The sequence below is a fragment of the Microcaecilia unicolor genome, chromosome 3 (genome assembly GCF_901765095.1).
Source record: "Microcaecilia unicolor chromosome 3, aMicUni1.1, whole genome shotgun sequence".
NCBI classification, from domain to species: domain Eukaryota; kingdom Metazoa; phylum Chordata; class Amphibia; order Gymnophiona; family Siphonopidae; genus Microcaecilia; species Microcaecilia unicolor.
In genome coordinates this window covers 397,091,642-397,114,749 of record NC_044033.1, presented here as the reverse complement: position 1 = coordinate 397,114,749, position 23,108 = coordinate 397,091,642, and the positions used below count along the sequence as shown (strand labels likewise).

Sequence of the window (23,108 nt, the reverse complement as noted above, 5' to 3'; positions counted from 1 at the left end):
CCGCTGGGGACAAATCAGGCTCACACCTCTAAAAAGAGTACAACATCTGGATGAGACGCCAAGGCTCTGCCCTTGACCAAGCCTCAGAAACAAGCCAAAGTCGCCACATACACCTTCAGAGAAACTAAGGCCAGGCCTTTGTCCAAGCCGTCCTGCAAGAAATCCAATAATTGTGGCACAAAAGATTGTAAAGGTGGAATCTGATGATCCACACACCAAGTTTTTTAAGATACGCCAAACCCGGACATACGCCAGCAAATTAGACCTTTTCCTGGAATGCAAGAGCATCACGATCACTCTGCCCAAAGAAGCCCTACTTCCTCAAATGTACTCTTTCAACAGCCAAGCTGTAAGAAAGAATGGAGCTGGGTTGTCTATCATCACTGGACCCTGACGCACGAGCTCTGACAACTCCAGCAGCCAAAATAGACGATCCTCCAACAACCGCACCAGGTCGTTGTACCATGAGCTATCAGTACTATCAGACCTGCATGATGTTTGATCCTCTAGATGACTCTGCCTAGAAGAAGCCAGGGAGGAAACACATACAGAGTCTGGAGGGGCACTTCTGGACTAGAGAACTGATGTCTACTGACGAAGTCCCTTCTTCGGCTAAAGTATTGGGGAACCTTTGCATTTGAGAGCATTGCCATGAGGTTTATGACAGGAAGAACCCACTTGCAAGCAATCAGATCTTTTGAACTGCTACTCAAGGCCCATTCCGCTGAATCCAGCACCGTCCTGCTGAGGAAATCCGCCTGAACATTGCCAATGCCTGCTATGTGTGCTGCCAACAAATCCTCAAGATGCTGTTCGCCCACAAAAGAAAGAGAGCCACCTCCTCCACCACGACCCTACTTTTGGTACTTCCCTGCTGATTCACATAAGCCACCATCACTGCATTGTCTGAGAGGACCCAAATCGACTGGCCTACAAGATGCTGCTGAAACAACAACAGGCAAATCACTCTTGTTTCCAGTCTGTTGGTCAGCCACTGGCATTCCTCTTCCGACCATCTGCCCTGAGCCACTTGGTTCCAACAATGAGCTCCCCAGCCCATGAGACTGGTATCTGTTGTCACTACCATCCATTGCGGAGGATCCAAATTCCTGCCACTGGAAAGATTCTGTGACTGCAACCACCATCTCAGGCTCAGTTGCGTTGCGTCACACCCCTAACAGGCAGTCAAGTCCCCTATGACTGAATCTAAGGAGACCCATCTGGACAGTAAGGACACCTGCAACGGTTTCATATGAGTACGGGCCCACTACACCACCTCCAAGGAGGCTGCCATGGAGCTCAGCACCTGCAAGTAGTCCCTGGACTGCAGGCTTCAATCTGAAGCAGGCGACATACCTAAGATTCCAACTTCTGGAACTGAGCCTCGGCAGAAGAAACACCCATCCCAGGAGAGTGATGAATTGAACTCCAAGGTGCTCCAGGGTCTGAGATGGTACTAGATGACTCCTCGCTAGGTGTATGACCCAGTCCAGCGTTGGAGCAGTTGAACCACCTGAGTTGTGACCCTGCTGCTTTCCTGAAAGGACCGCTCAAATCAACCAATCATCCAGGTAAGGATAAAATAAAATCCTGTCCTTCCTCAGAGCCACAGCCACCACAACCATGACCTTGGAATAGGTATGTGGTGCTGTTGCCAAACAAAAGGGAAGCACACAGAACTGATAATGATTGCCCAAAACAGTGAAGTGAAGGAAATGCTGATGACCTGGCAGAATGGGAATATGCAGATATGCCTCTGTTAGATCCAGAGAGGCAAGGAACTCTCTAGGCCTCACTGCTGCAATGACCAACCAGAGGGTCTCCGTGCAAAAACTGGATACGTGAAGGGCCCGGATTCACCCCTTCAAATCTAGAATGGGTTGGAAGGAGCCCTCCCTTCTTGAGTATCATGAAGTAAATGGAATACTGACCCAAACACCTTTTTTCTTGGTTAGAATAGGCAGCACCTGCATGAAGCCAGGCCAATGTGTCTAGAGTCTCCCTGACAGCCCTTACCTTCCAGTGGGCACAAAAAGGAGACTCCAGAAAAAGATCCGGCAGAGGCTGAGTAAATTCCAAGGCATACCCATCTCGAACAACCTCTATCACCCACTGGTCCAAGGTAATCTGGGTCCACCTCTGGTAAAACTCTTTCAATTTTAGACCCGTGGGAACCAGAGGCTGGACCCTGACACCTTCATTGGGAGGAATGGGGCCTGCACAGCATAGTTATAGGTGTTCTCAGCAGTCAGTGGTTCTCAGTCTCCATCTGCCGGTCGGAGTGCATAATCCAGGCATGCTGGTCTGGAGGGACACTATGGAAGTTACAGTTTTTAATGTTACTCTCCCTGTTGGCTGAGTGATTCACTGCCTAAGGTAGTTATTGCTTATGTTGTGTGAATAGTCTGGTTATGTACGGGCTGTCCTATCAAATATTGGAGGTTTTTTTTGTCATTTTAATATTGTAATCCATTGTGATCTTGTATAAAACCAGGTGGTACAGAAAATTTAATAAACTATAACTGCAATAATCATCAAGCACTGAATGCCTGACAAAACAGGAACCTCTTTGCCTGAATTTTAAAAGTAAGGTAATTCACCAGTGGTAAATTATTCCATCCATACAGGCCACCTAGACTAAAAGCCCTATTCCTCATCTCAAACAGATCGTAACAATCAGCAGCAGGCAACTGTAGCTTCTTTGTACCACAAGATCATAAAGCTCTGATTGGCATATGAGGTCTGAGGGATGCAGTGAGAAAATAAGGGGCATCCCCTGGAAAAAAAAAAAAACTTTATAAACTGAAGTAGTTTAAATTTAACCTGACAGTAAACAGCATAACCAGGGTAAAGAACAAAGTGCAGGAGTAATGTGTTCATAACATGACAGACCAGCTAACATTCATGCAGCAGAGTTCTGGATTGCCTGAAGAGCTCTAGAGACAGAACATAATGAATTACAAAACCAGGGTCTGTGGGAATGGAGAAAAATAATCTTTAGTTACCTACATATTCTAAGCCAGGGCTCAACAAACCCCAGGTGCCAGGTCACCATGGCAAATGAAAAATCAGCCAAAAAAAGGAAGAACAGCTCTAAATACCCCAAGTGAAACAGATTATATCCTACAACAACTTGGACACAATTTTTTAAATCTTTCTCTTAATGCAATAATCTGTTTGACTTGGGGTATTTAGAGCTGTATATATATGTGCTCAGTCCGTGCCTGGTGCGACCATTATATTCCCAGGAAGAATATGTGGTCGTGTCAACAGATGGAACCATCGCTGCACATTCAATGTTCCGCCTCCTTCATCCCGTGTAGGAAAGTACAAATAAACATCACATTTTCAATATATTCAATATGTTTAAAACACATTAACCAACCTTTCTGACCACTGCTGGCTCAATCCTACACTCTAAAATGCTGGGCTTTACATCCAGCATACACCAATAGCCTAATTAGTTACTTTAAATATGTATATATATATGAAGGTACATGCTTCTTCAATGACACTGATATAACTAACCCCATAAACATCCCAAACAAATCTGTCCATAGACAAAAATGCACAGTAAATATAATATAATCACTTCCCTTGAGGATATAACGTGCTCGTGTTAGTGCTCAAAACATGCTCATTCATTCATTCACTCATTTTCGCCACTTCATTGCGTATTCTCTTTAACTCTGGCCGAGTTTCACACATCTTCACCAGAAAGGGAAATGACATAAATCCAAAATAAACCTCCAACGGCCACCAAACCCGGGTGGGTTTGTGTCTGGAGTCCTCCTTCACATCGGGAAGAGCTCTGCCTCCCTCTGTCACCGTGGAACCTCTGATGCACACATAAATGATCTAGAGATGGGAGTAACTAGTGAGGTAATTACATTTGCTGACGACACAGTTATTCAAAGTTGTCAAATCTCAAGCGAATTGTGAAAAATTAAGAGGAGCTTACGAGACTGGGAAAACAGGGCATCCAAACAGCAGCTGACGTTTAATGTGAACAAGTGCAAAGTGATGCATGTGGGGAACAGGAACTCGAACTATAGTTAAGTGATGCAAGGTTCCACATTAGGAGCCACCGATCAGGAAAGGGATTTAGGTGTCATCGTTAATGATACGTTGAAACCCTCTACTCAGTGTGTGGCAGTGGCTACGAAAGCAAATAGAATGTTAGGTATTATTAGAAAAGGAATGGAAAACAAAATTGAGGATGTTATAATGACTTTGTATCACTCCATGGTGCGACCACACCTTGAATACTGTGTTCAATTCTGGTCAACACATCTCAAAAAGATATAGTAGAATTAGAAAAGGTTCAGAGAAGGGCAATGAAAATGATAAAGGGGATGGGACGACTTTCTTATGACGAAAGGCTAAAGCGGCTAGGGCTCTTCAGCTTGGAGAAAAGATGGCTGAGGGGAGATATGATAGAGGTCTATAAAATAATACGTGGAGTGGAACAGGTAGATTTGAATCGCTTGTTTACTCTTTCCAAAAATACTAACACTAGGGAGCATACAATGAAGCTACAAAGTAGTAAATTTAAAAGAAATCGGAGAAAATATTTCTTCACTCAACATGTAATTAAACTCTGGAATTCATTGCTAGAGAATGTAGTAAAAGCAGTTAGCTTAGCAGGGTTTAAAAGGTTCGGATAGCTTCCTAAAAGAAAAGTCCGTAAGCCATTATTTAGTTGGACCTGGGAAAATCAACTGCTTATTTCTAGGAAAATCAGCATAAAATGTATTGTGCTATTTTGGGATCTTGCCTGGTACTTGTAACCTGGATTGGCCACTGTTGGAAACATGACGCAGGGCTTGCTGGACGTTTGGTCTGTCTCAGTATGGCAATACTTACGTACATACGGCAGAATATTCAAGGTATTCTACATGTTGACATTGATACATCATTAAAGTTGGTCGTATGGAAACTGTTAGTTCTTCCTGCTACCATTTCAAAAAATAATACATCTTTTTAATTTCTTGATCTCAACAACCCTTAAACTTGTTATTAATCATTGGAAAAATAATTCTATCACTTTAAATTTATGGTGGAATTGGGTTTGTTTAATCAGAAAATATGAGAAAATACTGGTGCATAAGAGTCTAATCTGCTCCACAAGGATTCGTAAATGGGAGTTACTAATTACTATATGTCTGTAATTTGTTGCGTTTTTTAAAGACTGTCAGCCTTCCCCCAGTTTCTAGTTTAAAAGCTGCTCTATCTCCTTTTTAAATGCCAATGCAGCCTGGTCCCACCCTGGTTAAGATGGAGCCCATCATCCCTGCACCATTGCCTCATCCACACATTGAGACTCCGGAGCTCTGCCTGTCTTTTGGGCCCCGCGTTTGAAACGGGGAGCACTTTGGAAAATGCTACCCTAGAGGTTCTGGATTTGAGCTTTAAGAGCCTAAATTTGGCTTCTAGAACCTCACTCCCATATTTTCCTATGTCACTGGTACCCACATGTACCAACACAGCTGGCTCCTCCCCAGCACTATCTAAATCTAGGTGACGAGTGAAGTCCGCCATCTTCGCACAAGGCAGGCAAATGACCAGGCAATCCTCACATCCACCAGTCACCCACCTATCTACATGCCTAATAATCGAATCACCAACTACAACAGCTGTATTAACCCTTCCCTCCTGGGCAGAAGCTCCTGGAGAAACATTCTCGGTACAAGAGAATATTGCATTCCCTGGTGTGCTGGTCCTGGCTACAAGATTACTTCCAGCTTCAACAGGGTGATGTTCTCATTTTAGAAAACCTCCCTCTTCCAAGGCAGCACAGGGGCTGCCAGACTGGAGGTGGGACTTCTCTACAACATCCCTGTAGGTCTCCTCTGTATACCTCTGTCTCCCTGAGCTCCTCCAAGTCTGCTACTCTAGTCTCAAGAGAACAGACTTGTTCTCTGACAGAAAGGAGCTCTTTGCATCGAGCACACAAATATAACCTCTCACCAACTTGGAGATAATCATATATGTGATACTCAATTTAAAAGACTGGATAGTACTCCTCTTGCTGCTGGACTGCTATCTGCATCTTAGTATTATAGAGTTGTTTAATCAAAACTTCTTAAGTTACTAGGAATATCAAATTAATATAAAGTGTTGTAAGATTATATGGAATAATATGTAATTCATTTAGTTTGTTTCTCAGAAACTAAATTAAATGTAATTAAAACTCTTAATGAAAACTCTCTTCTTCTTGTCCTAATTAGAATAACTGACTATAAATGAAGAGTTGAACTAGGGATGGGTGGGAGCTGGGGAGAGTGGTGGGAATGAGGACTCAACTAGGCTCTGCTGTGCCTTCTAGAGTCTATCTGTTAATGCTGTGGCAGAAAATTCAAGTTTTAAAACTATGGGGAAAAGGGTATGAGCCTAGTTAATAAAGTTTGATTTTTTTTTTAAATTCTAACTGTGTTTATCAATAACCTACAATTTCTCTTTTATACCCAACCTTTACATTACTAAGCACAGAGAAAAATTTCACTTACAAAGGGAAATGTCCTCTTCTCTCAGAACTTCTCAGAAAGACAGTTAAGTGGGACCTTTTTCTCTATACAGTTTGGATTCTAAGGAGAATGCTTCAAACAAACACTTTGAAGCTAACCCAGTAATCAGATTGCCCTTATTAACCTTTACAAATGTTCTACTTCCTCACACCTTAATTAACACATAATTCAGGTCAGTAGCAGTACTACCTCTCCAGCAGGCAAAGAACAGAAAATAACTTTCTTTTAGGACAAAGTTTGAGCCTTGCTAGTATCCTTTTTAATGTTCTTAGCTGTTAAGTTTCTACGTCTCTAGAGAAAGTTTCAGTTTAAAACTATGGGGAAAAGGGTTGTACACTATAGAAACTAGTTAATAATGCTTGCTTCTCTCTTGTTGTTTTTTTTTTCAAGACTGAACTAGGCCCTGCTGTGCCTTCTAGAGTCTATCTGTTAATGTTGTGGCAGAAAATTCAAGTTTTAAAACTATGGGGAAAAAGGTATAGAGACTAGTTAACAAAGTTTGCTTTTTCTTTCTTTAAATTCTGTATTGATCAATAACCTACAATTCCTCTTTTAACCCTAATCTTTTAAGTTACCAAGCACGGAGCAAAATAATGTCACTTACCCAGAGAAATGCACTCCGAAGTAGCCCCTCTCCTTTTGGGCACTATGATGGACACGGGTGCCATGATGAAGTTTGGTGGAGTCTGAAGCAGGGTGGTCACTTGAGGAAGCATTTAGTGAAACATGGCCAATACTGAGGCTGTATAGACTCTGACGAGATAACTTATTTTCTTTCATGCAGATCTCTCTCTTGGGGGGGGGGGGGGGGGGGGGGGGAGGTGACTGCAGTGCGATGCGGCGTGGGTTGAAAGGGCTGGGATGGAGGAGATTACTGGCGGCAGGGATGGGCAGGAATGGGTTAGATTCCCCAAAGGGATTACTACTACTACTTATCATTTCTATAGCGCTACTAGATGTGCGCAGCGCTGTACACTTGAACACAGGGATGGGTTAGATTCCGGTGGGGACAGGTTACATTTCTGTCCCTGTGCAACTCTCTAACCTATGTATGTGGGTATAGTGGGTTTCTCGTGAGTTTTAAAGGGCTCACAGTTTCCACCACAAGTAAATAACAAGCAGCATAAGGAGTGTCAATGCAAATGCAAGGCGCAGATAAAGAAGGCCAAGAGGGATTAAGAAAAAAAGATAGCATTAGAGGCAAAAAAACATAGTAAAAATTTTTTTCAGTACATTAAAAGCAGGAAGCCGGCAAAAGAATCGGTTGGGCCGCTGGATGACCGAGGGGTAAAAGGGGCGATCAAGGAAGACAAAGACGTAGCGGAGAGACTGAATGAATTCTTTGCTTCGGTCTTCACCGAGGAAGATTTGGGTGGGATACCAGTGTCGGAAATGGTATTTCAAGCGGACGAGTCGGAGAAACTTACTGACTTCACGGTAAACCTGGAGGACGTAATGTGACAGTTCAGCAAACTGGAGTAGCAAATCTCCTGGACCGGATGGTATTCATCCTAGAGTACTGATAGAACTGAAAAATGAGCTTGCAGAGCCACTGCTAGTGATATGCAACTTATCCTTAAAATCGAGCGTGGTACCGGAAGATTGGAGGGTGGCCAATGTAACACCGATTTTTAAAAAAGGCTCCAGGGGAGATCCGGGAAATTATAGACCGGTGAGTCTGACGTCGGTGCCGGGGAAAATGGTAGAGGCTATTATTAAAAACAAAATTACAGAGCACATCCGAGGACATGGATTACTGAGACCGAGTCAGCACGGCTTTTGTGTGGGGAAATCTTGCCTGACCAATTTACTTCAATTCTTTGAAGGAGTAAACAAACATGTGGACAAAGGGGAACCGGTTGACATTGTGTATCTGGATTTCCAAAAGGCGTTTGACAAGGTACCTCATGAAAGGCTACAGAGGAAATTGGAGGGTCATGGGATAGGAGGAAATGTCCTATTGTGGATTAAAAACTGGTTGAAGGATAGGAAACAGAGAGTGGGGTTAAATGGGCAGTATTCACAATGGAGAAGGGTAGTTAATGGGGTTCCTCAGGGGTCTGTGCTAGGACCGCTGCTTTTTAATATATTTATAAATGATTTAGAGATGAGAGTAACTAGCGAGGTAATTAAATTTGCTGATGACACAAAGTTATTCAAAGTTGTTAAATCGCGACAGGATTGTGAAAAATTACAAGAGGACCTTACGAGACTGGGAGACTGGGCGGCCAAATGGGAGATGACGTTTAATGTGAGCAAGTGCAAGGTGATGCATGTGGGAAAAAAGAACCCAAATTATAGCTACGTCATGCAAGGTTCCATGTTAGGAGTTACGGACCAAGAAAGGGATCTGGGTGTCGTCGTCGATAATACACTGAAACCTTCTGCTCAGTGTGCTGCTGCGGCTAGGAAAGCGAATAGAATGTTGGGTATTATTAGGAAAGGTATGGAAAACAGGTGTGAGGATGCTATAATGCCGTTGTATCGCTCCATGGTGCGACCACACCTTGAGTATTGTGTTCAATTCTGGTCGCCGCATCTCAAGAAAGATATAGTAGAATTGGAAAAGGTGCAGAGAAGGGCAACTAAAATGATAGCGGGGATGGGACGACTTCCCTATGAAGAAAGATTAAGGAGGCTAGGGCTATTCAGCTTGGAGAAGAGACGGCTGAGGGGAGACATGATCGAGGTATATAAAATAATGAGTGGAGTGGAACAGGTAGATGTGAAGCGTCTGTTCACGCTTTCCAAAAATACTAGGACTAGGGGGCATGCGATGAAACTACAGTGTAGTAAATTTAAAACAAATCGGAGAAAAGTTTTCTTCACCCAACGTATAATTAAACTCTGGAATTCGTTGCCGGAGAAAGTGGTGAAGGCGGTTAGCTTAGCAGAGTTTAAAAAGGGGTTGGTCGGTTTCCTAAAGGACAAGTCCATAAACCGCTACTAAATGGACTTGGGAAAAATCCACAATTCCAGGAATAACATGTATAGAATGTTTGTACGTTTGGGAAGCTTGCCAGGTGCCCTTGGCCTGGATTGGCCGCTGTCGTGGACAGGATGCTGGGCTCGATGGGCCCTTGGTCTTTTCCCAGTATGGCATTACTTATGTACTTATATAATAGGTAGGGAGAGGTAGGGGGTAGGGACCAGGGTCCACCTGTCTGAATGCACTGCACCCAGCACTAGACTACATCAGGGACCTGCATGCTGCTCTAATGGACCTGAATATAACATCTGAGGCTGGTAAGTAATGTTTTTAACCACATTTTTTTGTGGGGTGGGGTGGGGGGTGAGAAGGGGTTAGTCATCACTGGAGGAGTAAGGGGAGGTCATCCCTGATTCCCTTCAGAAGTCATCTGGTCATTTAGGGCACTTTTTGTGGGTTATTTTTTTAATAAAACAGGTCTAGACCAAAACGTCCAACTTATAGCCCTGGGTATTTTTGTTTTGTTCCATTATGGCAGAAAAGTGACCAAGTGTTAGGAACACCCAGATCCCGCCCTTAACGCATCCCTGACACCCCCCCCCCCCCTTGTGATGAACGAACTTCATAGAAAAACATTTAAAAATTGGTTTTGAAAATACCAATTTGAACGTTTTTGTGAGAAAAACACCCAAATGCAGATTTATGCCACTTTTTGGACATTTTTCTCTTTTTGAAAATGAGCCCCATGGTCATCTATGATCACATTTATGCAATCATATTAAGAATTCACTTGCATAGTTGTATGTTGTATATTTTGCTCAAAAGTAGTCCTTTCGTGCTATAGTTAGTATCCTATATGTTCAATTCATTTTGCATCCTTGGAACAATTTATTATTTGAGCTATGGTACTTTTTAACATACTAACATAGTAAATGACAGCGGATAAAGACCTGTACGGTCCATCCAGTCTGCCAAACAACATAAACTCATTTTACATGGTATGTGATACTTTATATGTATACCAGAGTTTGATTTGTCCTTGCCATTCTCAGGGCACAGACCGTAGAAGTCTGCCCAGCACTATTCTTGTACTAAGTTCTGAAGCTAATGTCGGCTCTATTTAGGCGGCCCTATTTGGCTGCTAAACGTAACCGGCAATGTGCTGGTTATATTGCACAATATAGCTGGTTAGCCACTACGTGCTAAGCCTAATATTAGTGGAGACAACCAGCTATCTTGCGCTGAATATTAATGCTCAGTTGGTTAAGTGCTATTTAACTGGCTAGGAATGTCTCCTGGCCGGTTAAATAGCACTGAATATTGGCCAGATAGTGTCTAAATGCTGTAGCCCAGAACTATAAAGGGGGTGTAGACATGGTGGGTCAGGGGCATGTCTTGCTGTTGTGTGCGTAAGTTACTTATGTGCAACTGCCAACTTTAGGCATGACCGTTTACAGTAGCCTTTGCCATGGCATAAGTGCTGGATCCTAAAGGTACGCACAAATATGCCGACTTACGCTCTATTCTACAATGGCAATTTCTCATGCAATTGCCGTTACCAAATTGGTGCCTAGCGCCCATATTTTCAGTGCCTTATTTTTGGCGCCCTTTGTAGAATCTACCCCAATGTGCCTAAATGATTCAAACAGGATGGCCAATGCATAAAGTTTGGGATATTTTTTAAAACGCTTTTCAATATTTATATTTAAATATTTTTATTAAGCCATTCAACAAAGTTAAGGATATTTTATGTGCAACTTCAAGCAAATTTTCAGTCAAGCCTGAACACTGAAAATGCCAGCATGACTATTTCTGCAGTCAGACTTGATCACAAACCAGATAGACACTGGTTGAATTTTGCTGCTGTCTGCATTAAACTTTAAGCTCTTACCTTCAGAATGCCTCCAAATAGTGTCCCAATTTCAAAACATTGAACTCTGGCCATAAAGTTTAATATCGGAAATTTAAAAAATAAATAAAAATACTGCTGCTAACCACAAAAGTGCTTTAAAAACTAGCACGCCCAATTTTCAAATCCATGAAAAGAAACATTTGATTTAAAAGTTAGTAAAGCACAAAGTCAAGCATTTCTGTGGTGGAACCAAACCTCCCCCGTTTCCTCTGTACCCAAGACTCACCAGACTCTCTCTTTGTGGGTTTTGCTTGCTGTTTTGTCATGGCAGTAGTTGTAGTGCTTGTGGCAGCGGCTCTTTTCCGGGCACTCTGTTCATTCCAGTATTCCCGCCAGCGTCGCAGCTGGAAGTGAATGAAACGCCACATCACCCAGGCCTGGGCTAGGCAGAGGAGCAGCAGCACGCACATCCTAGAAAGAGCAGGAGCAGGACACAAGCTCTGAGTGAAGAACAGGCTTAGCCTCCCCTTATCCTCCCCCCACCTAAAAAATATTTAGACACACTTAGGGCCAGATTCAGTCAATAGCACCCAAAGTTAGGCGCCGTTATGATCTGTGCTGAGATATTATTCTGTAAAGGGTGCTCTGTGCAGTACACCCTTTACAGAATACTACTTAATGCACATTTCGTATTAGATTCTATACATAGCGCCAGAAAAAATTTCCACAGAGGCATATTCTGTAAAACACATCTAGATTTAGGCGCGGGTTATAGAGCATGCCTAGGTGGCATTATAAAATACGCCTAGTGGCCATGCTTGCACCTAACTCTAGGCACATGCATTTACGCCAAGTAAAACTTGATGTAAATACCGGAGCAGATGTATTTTATAACCCTGTGCATACAGTTTTGGAATGCCCACAGTCACGCCCCCTTTTTAGCAACATATTAGAATTTACGCGCACCACGTTACAGAATATGCCTAGCAAGTACTGCACGTAAATTCTAATTAATGCCACTTAGTGTCAATAATTGCTTGCTAAGTGGCAATTTGTCACTGACTGGCTTGTTAAATAATTAAATTGACCGTGCAAATCCAGAGTATGACTGGATTTGCATGCGCAATTTTGTTCGTGCTATATAGAATCTGGAGGTTTGCACCTAACTTTGGGCGCAAGCGCTTACGTCTGCCAAAAGCTGGTGTAAATGCTTGCACCCAACTGATAGCAGTTAGGTGCCGAAATGCAGATAATCTATAACACTGCGCTTAAATTCTGGGACTGCCACTGACCCACCCATACCCTTCCCATGGCCACACCCCTCTTTTATTTTATTTATTTAACACATTTATACCCCACATTTTCCCACTAGTTACAGGCTCAATGTGGCTTACACAGTAACATAAGTAGGCTACAGTTCAGTATAATATCATTAAACAATGTCATAGTAAAAAATTAATTGTAAACTTATCGTCTAAGACAACAAAGATAATAAAAGATAATGGAAAAACATTAGGGTCCATAAATTTTGCTGAACAGATAAGAAATGAACTAAGTAACGTCTGGATGGTACGCCTTCTTGAACAGGGTGGTCTTCAATAATGTATTGAAGTTTAGATGATTCTGAGTTGATTTTAAGAGTTTAGGCAGTGCATTCCATAGCTGAGTTCCTATGAAGGAGAAGCTTGATGCATAGGTAGATTTGTATTTGAGGCCATTGCAATCTGGATAATGTAAAATATTAAATAGGATCGGGAAAGACTGGAACTATTTCTGGGTGGTAGATCTATAAGATTTAACATGTATCCAGGAACTTCACCATAAATGATCCTATGAATCAAGGTGCAAATTTTAAAGGCAATACGTTCCTTGATGACAAGCCAATGTAAGTTTTCTCGAAGGGGCTTGGCAGATTCAAATTTAGATTTTCCAAAGATCAGTCTCGCTGCTGTATTCTGTGCAGTCTGAAGTTTCTTGATTAGTTGTTCTTTGCAGCCTGCATAGATGCCGTTGAACGCTATGAAGTATAGGCTTGCATTTTACAGAATATAGGACAGATCCATGTGTAACTCCTAATTACTGCAAAATGCTTGTTAACACCAGATACCGATGGTTAACACCTAATTGATTCAATAGTTCACACGCAGATATGGGATCCACTCAGGGCCGTGCCTAGGGTCTCTGGCACCCCCCTGCAGAGTATCAGTTGGTGCGCCCCCCCCCCCCCCCCGGACTTTTAAATTTACCTCCTTCCAACGTCTGCGCAGTGTCAGTGAAAGTGCTGCCTGTCTGACGTCTCTCCACCAGCCCAGCCTTCCCTTCACTCGTTCGTTCCCTCTGTGTCCTGCCTTCTTCTGATGTAATTTCCTTGAGGGCGGGACACAGAGGGAATGAACGAGCGAAGGGAAGGCTGGCAGAAAGACGTCAGACAGGCAGCGCTTTCACTGACGCTGTGCAGACGTCGGAGGCGGAGTGAGGTAAATTTAAAGCGCCGGGGAATCAGAGTTGGAGGGGAGCGGAGGTGTAAGGTTTTTTAAAAAATACAACGCAACGGCGCGGCGCCCTTGAAGGCAGGCGCCCCCTGCAGCGCTTACCGTGCTGGCACGGCCCTGGATCCACTCCCAAATTTGGGCAAACTATACAGACCCTGGGGCTTAACAGACAAAAGTACCTGTCACTTTATTGATACAATTTTCAGTCTGAGTCAGAATTGAGCAGCAAACCAGCATCCTCACCTGAAGGGCAAACTGTTGAAGTTTCCTCTTTCAGGATCAAAAGTGTGATTCTCTGCCCGAGCCAACCCAAATCCAATAGCCAGCACAGAGAGGGTGAGGGTGAAGAGACGGGTAATCACAAACACTCCTGCCCAAGCATTAAACCTAGAGAAGACAAAAGAGGCATTGATCTATCTTAACTGCACAGCATGTAACACTGAAGAGCATGTGTTCTGAAAACAGGTATTCACACCAAATACAATGGAGGAAGAGCTCACACACTGATGGAGGATACAGACAAGATCCAAAAATTGGTTTGTACTCTGTTGGCATAAAAATTGCTCATTTTTCGTGAGAGCTGGTCTGATGGATCAGTGGTAAACAGGAATTAATTCCCAGATCTTGCTGCTGCTTCACCAAGTTCTAGACTAAGTGGTGCTCTGGACAGTGCTTAAATGGAAGGAGGCCCCCTCAAGTTCTTTGCTGCTGCAGGGTGGAATCCCCCTCTGATGATATAAGGCAGGAGTCTCCCCTGGATGTGGCTGCACACTAGCAGCTGTATAAGGAAGGCTTCCCAAACCTGTCCTAGGGACCCCACTGCTAGACTAGTTTGCAGAATATCTACAATGAACATACATGGCAAAAAATCTGCATGCAGTACAGACCCAGCATATGCAAACTTATCTCATGCATATTCATTGTAGATATTCTGAAAACCAACTGGCTCTAGGGTCCCCAAAATAGGCTTAGGAGTTCCAAAAGCTATTACTGTTTCTGTAAAGACTGTAGCAGCACAGACTGCTAGAATTCTGCCAGTTGACAAGGCACACTAATGCCCCTCAGATCTCACACTCAGAAATCACCAACATCTGACAGTCTGGCTGAACTATATATGGATCTGGGAAGGTGAAGGTCAGGGGACCAGGATTAACATTCGGAGTAACTGCAAACAGTAACGTAGTAAACATTGGCAGATAAAGACTGAAACGGCCTATCAAAGTCTGTTTGGTAGCCATGTGTCCACCCAAATTCTCACAGAGAACACATCACCTACGAATGAAGGGGTGACAGTGAACAGCTTCAGCAAGACCTGGTTTTAACAGAGCTGAAAGTCCAAAAGAAGAAGAAATCCACCAGGCAAAACAAGCAAGAAAACTAATAAAAATGTGTGATTGCTTTCTTCCAAGACAGTCCCCATGCAATTCACTGTACAGTTCAAAACGAAAAATTTTATCTTACCAGATAATTTTCTTTCCTTTAGTCGCAGCAGATGAATCCAGAGACTTGAGGGTTGTGTCCATCTACCAGCAGGTGGAGATAAAGAGCACTGACCTGAACTCTGTCTTATTGGACGGCTTGCTCCGGGCAGATTCAGTATTTCTCATAAACAAAAGCAGCATCAGAAGCCTAAACATAACTCCTTCCCCATAGCCCCCCCCCCCCCCAGTCTGAATGTGATTTACCCTATAAGGAAACTCAACTCAAATAGAACAACTGTAACCATAATACTCCCGCCCAAGTCTCATCAACCGGCACAGGGTGGGCCTCTGGATTCATCTGATGCGACTAAAGGAAAGAAAATTATTGGGTAAGATAAAATTTTTTGTTCTTTAGCGTCAGCAGCAGATGAATTCAGAGACTTGTGGGATGTAGCAAAGCAGTACCTAAACAAGGAGGGGAGCCGACACCCCCACCGCCAGTACGGACGCACAAAAAACACCGCCTCCACCCTGCGGCCACATCCACTCAATAATGCTTAACAAAACAGTGTACTGAAGCCCAAGTAGCTGCCCTACATATTTCCTGCAGAGTGACTAGTCGGGACTCTGCCATGGACGTTGCCATCCTCCGCATAGAATGTGTGTGGAGAAGCTGAAGGCATGCGGGCGGCCCGCCAGGACATACGCGGAAGCAATAGACTCCTTCACTGACCTGGCTACCGTCGCCTTGGAGGCTGCCTCATCCTTGCGCGTTCCCGCAAAAAGAACAAAAAGATGATCTGACCAACTGAAATCATTTGTAACAAATACTGCACGAGAACACGCCTCACATCCAAAAGGCGCAAACAATCGAAATCTGCAAGATATTGCTCCCTGCGAAAGGGAGGAAGAAACAATGGCCTGATTAAGATGAAAGGCTGAGATGACCTTAGGAACAAAGGAGGGCACTGTCCACACCGTGACCCCCGCTTCTGAGAAATAGAGAAAAGGTTCCCGACACGAGAGAGCCTGGAGCTCTGAAATCCGCAGCGCCAGTGCAAGGGCGACCAGGAACACCGTTCTTTAGCGTGAGATCTTTAATTGTGACTTTTCATAAAGGCTCAAAGGGTGCCCCCCTGCAAGGCACAGAGCATCAAGCTAAGATTCCATGTGGGCCAGGGCTGAGACACTGGAGGTCGCAGCCTAGTCACACCCTACAAAAAATGGACTACATCCGGATGAACTGCCAAAGTACCTCCAGACATCTGGCCTCGATAACATGCCAGAGCTGCCACCTGCACTTGCAGCAAGCTGACCGCTAAGCCCTCCTGCAAGAATGACAGAATTTGTGACAGGGACGCATGAAACGGAGACCATGCTCTCTCTGCACAAAAGCCTTCAATGACTTGCCATACCTGTGTGTACACCGCCAACATCAAATGCTTTTTTTGCCTGAAGTAAGGTAGCGATAACCAAGTCTGAATAGCCCTTCTTTGTCAACTTCATCCTCTCAAGGTCCAAGGTCAAAGGGGGAGGGGATCCTCCATAACTAGTGGACCCTGACATAGCGAATGATACAGGGATGGGGACCCTCGGTAACCGCAGGGATGGGGATAGAGCCCGTGGGGACAGGGACAACCTTTATCCCCGTGTCATTTTATACTTTGAAGCCCGTTAATGAACTGGACTGTTATTTATGTTTGAGTGATGCAGATGATGATATTTTGATTTTTTGGAAAAACAAGCAAACACGCTGGCCGCAACTAGCAAAATTTGCAAGCGGGATCCTGTACGTTCCTGCTACCAGCACATCTTCTAAGAAGGCATCTTCTATCCAGGAAGGACTGTGGAAGACAGGAGAGCTATACTGAATTCTGAGATTGTTGATGACTTATTCATCCACAGATTTAAAAAATCACTTCCAGTTCTAACAGGCCATCTCCTGCCTGTTGTACCAAGGACAAGCACGCCTGGGCTGCATAAGAGCAGCACACCACTGCCCCAAGGAAAGAACTGAGACCTCGAAGGAAAGCTTCAAAGCTGATTCCAGCTTACAGTCCTGCACATCCTTAAGGGCAATACCCCTTCAACTGGCAGCATAGTCTTTGTGACTGCTGCCACCAAAGAGTCCACCTTAGGTAACCCTAAGCGGTCTAACTCCATCTGAGGCACCAAGTAAAGTCAGTTCATCGCTTTGGACACCTTCAGGCTAGCCTCCAGGGTAGCCCACTGCGCAGAAATTAGCCTCTGCATCACCTCATGTACTGGAAACATCTTTGGCAGTCTGCGGGTGCTAGTCATCTTAGGATTTACGACCGCTCACTCAAGCACTTCTGGGGCGGAAATATTCAACGCTTGCAGGGCCTTAGAAATAAACCCAGGAAGGTCTTCTTTATGGAAGACCCTAATCGCCAGCAGATCTTCCGACTCCTCAGACTGTACTTCCCCTCCTCAAGATCCTCTAATCTATGGAAAGACAAGAGAGGGAGCCCCCAGATCCCCTTCCGATGGGACAGAATCAGAGGTGCCGGTAAAACCAAGTCCGCTCTCGCGCTACCTCTTCCTTTCTGATGCAGGATAGACAGCTGGAGACCCAAAGGATGAATCAGAAAGCCATAGCGCCGCCTCATGCCCAGGCTGTGCCTTTTTAAGCAAATATGCTCTGTGCAAGAGCAGCACAAAATCCGGGGGGAAAGGAATATGTCTCCTCCTCTCCTGGCCCACCAGGGCTGTCCCAAGCTCTGCAGGAAGCGCAGCCGCCCAGCCTCCGCTATGGGAACCCCCCCCCCCCACCACCACAGACACCGCTGACTCAGCACCGTGAAGATCTAAAATTGCTGTTGAGGCCATGCTGGATTGATGGGAGGCAGGATGCATGTCTTGCGTGCGAGAATCTGACGCACATAAATCTAATGCCATGGGGACAGCAGACTCTGGGCCTGAAAACCCGCTCAGGCATGCTCCCGACACTGCTCTCTGCTTTGCACAGTGGGAAGCACATTTCACTATGCCACCATTTCAAAGGGTGCTGCAACGGTAAGGGAACAAGAACAGTCACACTCACCCCTGATGCCCAGGAACGGAGCTCAATCTACAAGCCCACCAGCACCATCGTGCACTGTCTGAAAGCCAAAACCAAGTCAGTCGTTTTCTTTTTTTTTTTTATGGAGCTGTGAGGAAGGAGCAGAGGCAAAGGCAAGGAAAGGAGACCGGGCTAGGGGAGGGATCTGGCGTCACCAGATGTACCCTCTAAAGCTGGCACCACTTAGCCAAGCTCCTCCTAAGCTTCATTGAACCAGAAACTGGAACAGAAGCTAAATCCAGAAGAATCCAGCCTGTCCATCTGCCTGTTGGAGATATAGAATACTGAATCTGACAGGAGCAAATTGTTCAATAAACCAGAGTGCTCTCTATCTCCACCTGCTGGTAAGATGGATACAACCCACAAGTCTCTGGATTCATCTGCTGTTGACGCTAAAAGAACTTGATCTTCTCTCCCATAGAAGGAACTCAAGAATACAAACTCTCTGCACTAGGACCACCCATGTGTACTTTTTCCATACAAGCTAAGCATGTAGATACTTGCTCCCATGAAGAGTGCATACAATTCACATATATTTATAGCTGCCACAGTGATAGAGGGTATTTTCAAATGACCAACTAACACAGGTGGACGCACTTTCCACCTCCAAAAAAACTCCTATTTTGCAATACTGATTCGTGTCCCTGAAAGCAGGCTTCACACAGAAACCCCATGCCATGGCAGAACATAATGAGTTCTTCTGTAGCACATCTGGATAGAATATTATAGGAGCAGAGTTCTGTGATTAGGACATGTCCTTTGAGACCGGTTTTAAGAACAGGGCTTAATATTGCACTGGTGTTAGCTGTTATGATGTCTGGGACACCACAACAAGAAATGCAGTAGCAAGGTACCTGTTGTCTTTCCTCACAGCACCCAGGGCAATGCCTCAGTCATCCTGCCCTAGCTTAATTTGCAAGAACATCCCGAAGGATTTCTACCTGGCACTAAAATGTCATCCAATTAGAGTTTTTTTGTTAAATAAAAATATGTTATTCAGGGCGCTTTGTTTTTCTACCTAATTCGTAAGTACTAATTTTCGTATTTTGTACTGAATTTAGCTCACAATCAGGCATATTTTCAAAGCACTTTGGGAGGCTAAGTTCCATAGGTTTCTATGGAACTTTGGGAGGCTAAGTGCTTTGAAAATACGCCTCAATATCTCCCTTCTCAGATAAAACACATGAGAATTGTAGCAAGTGTAGCAGGCAAATCCTAACAAGTTTTACCTATAATCGTTCTCTCTGTGAGAAAAATACAAGCGTGTACTCATAATACTCAAATAGGAACTGGAGTTTTTGACTGGTGTCCACTGGGTTACAGAACTGAAGACCACATTTCAGATAGCAGTGAACAAGCCTCTTGGTATTACCTCAGTATCCAGACACATTTTGGGTGGAGTCAGCAACACGTACACCAGGTTGTGAATTTCCTGTGTACTTTTGATACCCTCTTCCTTGTCATCAATTAAAATATGGAATTATAACGTGGCGTTCCTAGCTTATGCACTCCCCGGCTGTTGGCTCTGCCGGTCCCCTGCCCCAGAACAGGAAGTAACATTAGAGGAGGAAGGGTACCGGCAGAGCTGACAGATGTGCACCTGCTCTGTGCACCCCCTTTCTGCCTGCACTTGGGGTGGACTGCTCCCCCTCGCCCTTTGTACACTTCTGGCATATATCAATCCTAACACTGAATTCAGGGAAACTCCACCTCAAATGACATGTCCTAAGGGCCAAACACTAGGCCACTGATAAACCACTTGAAGTACATCTTCCATCCAGCCATGGGCACACTGTACACCAACACAACACACGACAGTACAATCCACATTGTGCGACACAGAATCAAAGACCTGACTGAAGCTGAGATAGATTACATCTACTGCCTCCGTCACAGCAGCACTTACAACTTCTGGTTGTTTTCATCAGTGAAGTAGAAGAGACGAGCCATATGGAAGAGGAACTCTGCCACATACTGTAAGAGCAGCAGGAACAGACCCAGGCGGGTCAAACTGAGGAAAGAAAGAACATAGAAAATGTTTGAATAAGATCCAAGAATGGACATTATATAACAAACTGAAATGAAATCCAAACAAAATTAAACTATTGTGGTTCAAAAATTGTAATACTATAGTACCATCCACAATTGTCCTGCCAGATGATAATGGTTTTGTCTGTGGAATCTGAAGCCAGAGCCTTAAGGTGTGTTGCTTGATTTTGCTCTATCTTACGATTCCCAAGTTCATCAGTTATGGCGCAAGACTTTTATTAGGCTCAGGCAGTTGCGTCTTAACAGTCTTATCTTGATCAGCATGTTTTTGCTCTCCTGGTCTAAATGACTATCCTTCCCTACCTAGACTACTGTAATGTCTTATATCTGGGACTTGTTGCTAAACTTTTAAAGAAATTACAACTTATCCAAAATACATCTGCTAGATTGATTTTTAGGATTAGCAAATTCAGTAGTATTCTTCTCACATTGCTAGGCTTCACTGGCTTCGATACATAAACACATTTCTTTTAAAACTGTTTATTCTTTCAAATTTTATATGGAAGTACCTCTGAATTGCTGGATCTTTGTTTAGTCAGTCTTCTCGTTTACAAAATCGGTTTGTATTACGTGCCATTAACATTGGTAATTTTCGCTTTCTTAAAACAGCCGGCACTCTTTTTTCAACCATGGGAGTAGTGCTCTGGAATTCCCTTCCTATTTCAATCAGAGTTGAACAAAATTGTCTTTTCGCAAAAGCGTGAAAACTTTTATGTTCAGCCAATCTTGAGGGTTTTTTCTTTTTTTGTTTTGGTAATTGTTTTACCATTTAAGATGCTGTATTTTTTGAGTTACAGTAATTTTTGTTTTAATTTTGACTGCTAATGCTTTGATTTCTTAACTATATTTGTAGAATATGTTTCTATAAATTACATTTTGCTGATTGTGTACACCACACTGAACCCTGATCACGGGGAATTAGTGGTCTATGGGGTCCTTTTACTAAGCTGTGGTAAAAGGGGGCCTGCGCTAGCATCAGTGCATGTTTTTGACATGCGCTGAGGCCTCCTTTTACTGCAGTGGGTAAAAGGCTGTCTTTTTTCATAAAAAAGAAATGGCCGTGCAGTAAGTCAACCACTTAACATGCGTTTGTTTTTGGGGGGAGCACTTACTGCCATCCAGCCCTTCTGCATAGCTTCACAGCTGTATCCGGGGTGACTCCCAGGTCCACCCCAATCTTCCCAGGGCCCTCGTTCCAGGTGCCCAGAGTTTCCAGGTGCTTTTTGGCTAAGATCAGGCAACCCTCAGGTGCCCAGCTCTACCACCGGCTGTCTTTCAGGTGCTGTGGAGGACTTGCAGCTCATCTGCATATCCTTACAGCCTTCTCCGGGGTGACTCCCAGGTCCATTCATTTTTCTCCCAGTTACTACTTATGGATCCAGTACACTTTTTCTTCTTGGTACTGTCCCTTCCTAATCTGTTTCTCCATCTGAAACCACTGTACACTGCAGGAACACACTGTCCACTCTCTGTATTCATCTCACCATCTCTGTTTTCCCCTTCCTTTTTCTCAGCTCTCAACCTTCAACATTTCCTTCCTTCCATTCATCCATCTCCTTTCTATCTGAGTACATCTCGCCTTCGTCGCTGTCGTCATACCTCTCCTACTCTTCTCCGTACTCTCTTGCTCCTTCTCTTGTTCTCTGCTGGGGCCATTAATCCCAATCCTGGTCCTCCACATCAGCTCTCATCCTATTTGTGCAGGTCACACCGTGATATCTCCAATCTAATTTCTGTTCCTCTCCTCCCCCCTTCTTCCCTGCCTTTCTCTTGTGTTCTGTGGAATGCCCGCTCTATCTGTAACAAACTTTCCTACATCCATGACCTCTTTATCTCTCGTACTCTCCATCTGTTTGCCCTAACTGAAACTTGGCTTTACCCTGAAGACTCTGCTTCAGTCGCAGCCCTATGCCATGGAGGTTATCTTTTTTCCCATACTCTTCGCCCGGTTGGCTGCGGAGGTGGTGTCGGGCTACTACTTTCACCCTCTTGTAGATTTCAACCTCTTCTTCCACCTCAGTCTCACTGTTTTTCTTCCTTCGAAGTCCACTCCATCCGTCTATTTGCTCCTCTGCATCTCCGACTAGACGTAATTTATCCACCCCCTGATAAGTCCCTTTCTTCTTTTCTCACTGACTTTGATGCCTGGCTTTCCTTCTTTCTTGAACCTTCATCTCCTTCCCTCATTCTTGGGGATTTTAACATTCATGCTAATGATCCCTCTGACTCTTATGCTTCTCAGTTTCTTGCTTTAACATCCTCTTTCAATCTTCAACTGAGCTCCACTGCCGCCACTCTACTACTACTACTACTATTTAGCATTTTTATAGTGCTACAAGGCGTACGCAGCGCTGCACAAACATAGAAGAAAGACAGTCCCTGCTCAAAGAGCTTACAATCTAATAGACAAAAATAACGTAAGCAAATAAAGTAGCCCATCCAGTTTCCCCTCACTAACAAAAGTCTGTTCCAATCTAGTCACTGGAGACAGGTCCACCTCTTCTCAAACTGCTCACTCTCCAGTTTCTGTGCCTCAACTCTTCCCCTTTCTGACCATCATCGGATAACTTTCACACTTAAACACCCTCCTCCCCAGTCCCGTCCAATCTTAACCAATACATTTAGGAATCTTCAGGCCATTGACCCTTCTACTCTGTCCTCCAGTGTTTCAAATCTCTTCTCTACCACTATGTTATCCAAGTCTGTCAATGAGACTGTCTCTTCCTATTCTCTCCTCTGCTCTGGAAACGCTTGCT

The 23,108-nt window shown here is 44.1% G+C and overlaps 1 protein-coding gene across 2 annotated transcripts in view; it reads right to left on the bottom strand.

Annotated features, from left to right (window-relative positions):
* The window catches only part of TRAM2 (translocation associated membrane protein 2), a 151,893-nt gene that overhangs the window by 6,366 nt on the left and 122,419 nt on the right, over nucleotides 1–23,108 (bottom strand). Inside the window, exons 8-10 of one of the 2 annotated variants that reach the window (XM_030195573.1) lie at nucleotides 20,210–20,314; nucleotides 14,044–14,187; nucleotides 11,595–11,779 (exon numbers count right to left, since the gene is read on the bottom strand). In XM_030195573.1, the coding sequence (XP_030051433.1) occupies nucleotides 11,595–11,779; nucleotides 14,044–14,187; nucleotides 20,210–20,314 (434 nt within the window). The remainder of the gene's footprint in view (nucleotides 1–11,594; nucleotides 11,780–14,043; nucleotides 14,188–20,209; nucleotides 20,315–23,108) is intronic. The other variant, XM_030195574.1, reaches the window with a different exon arrangement.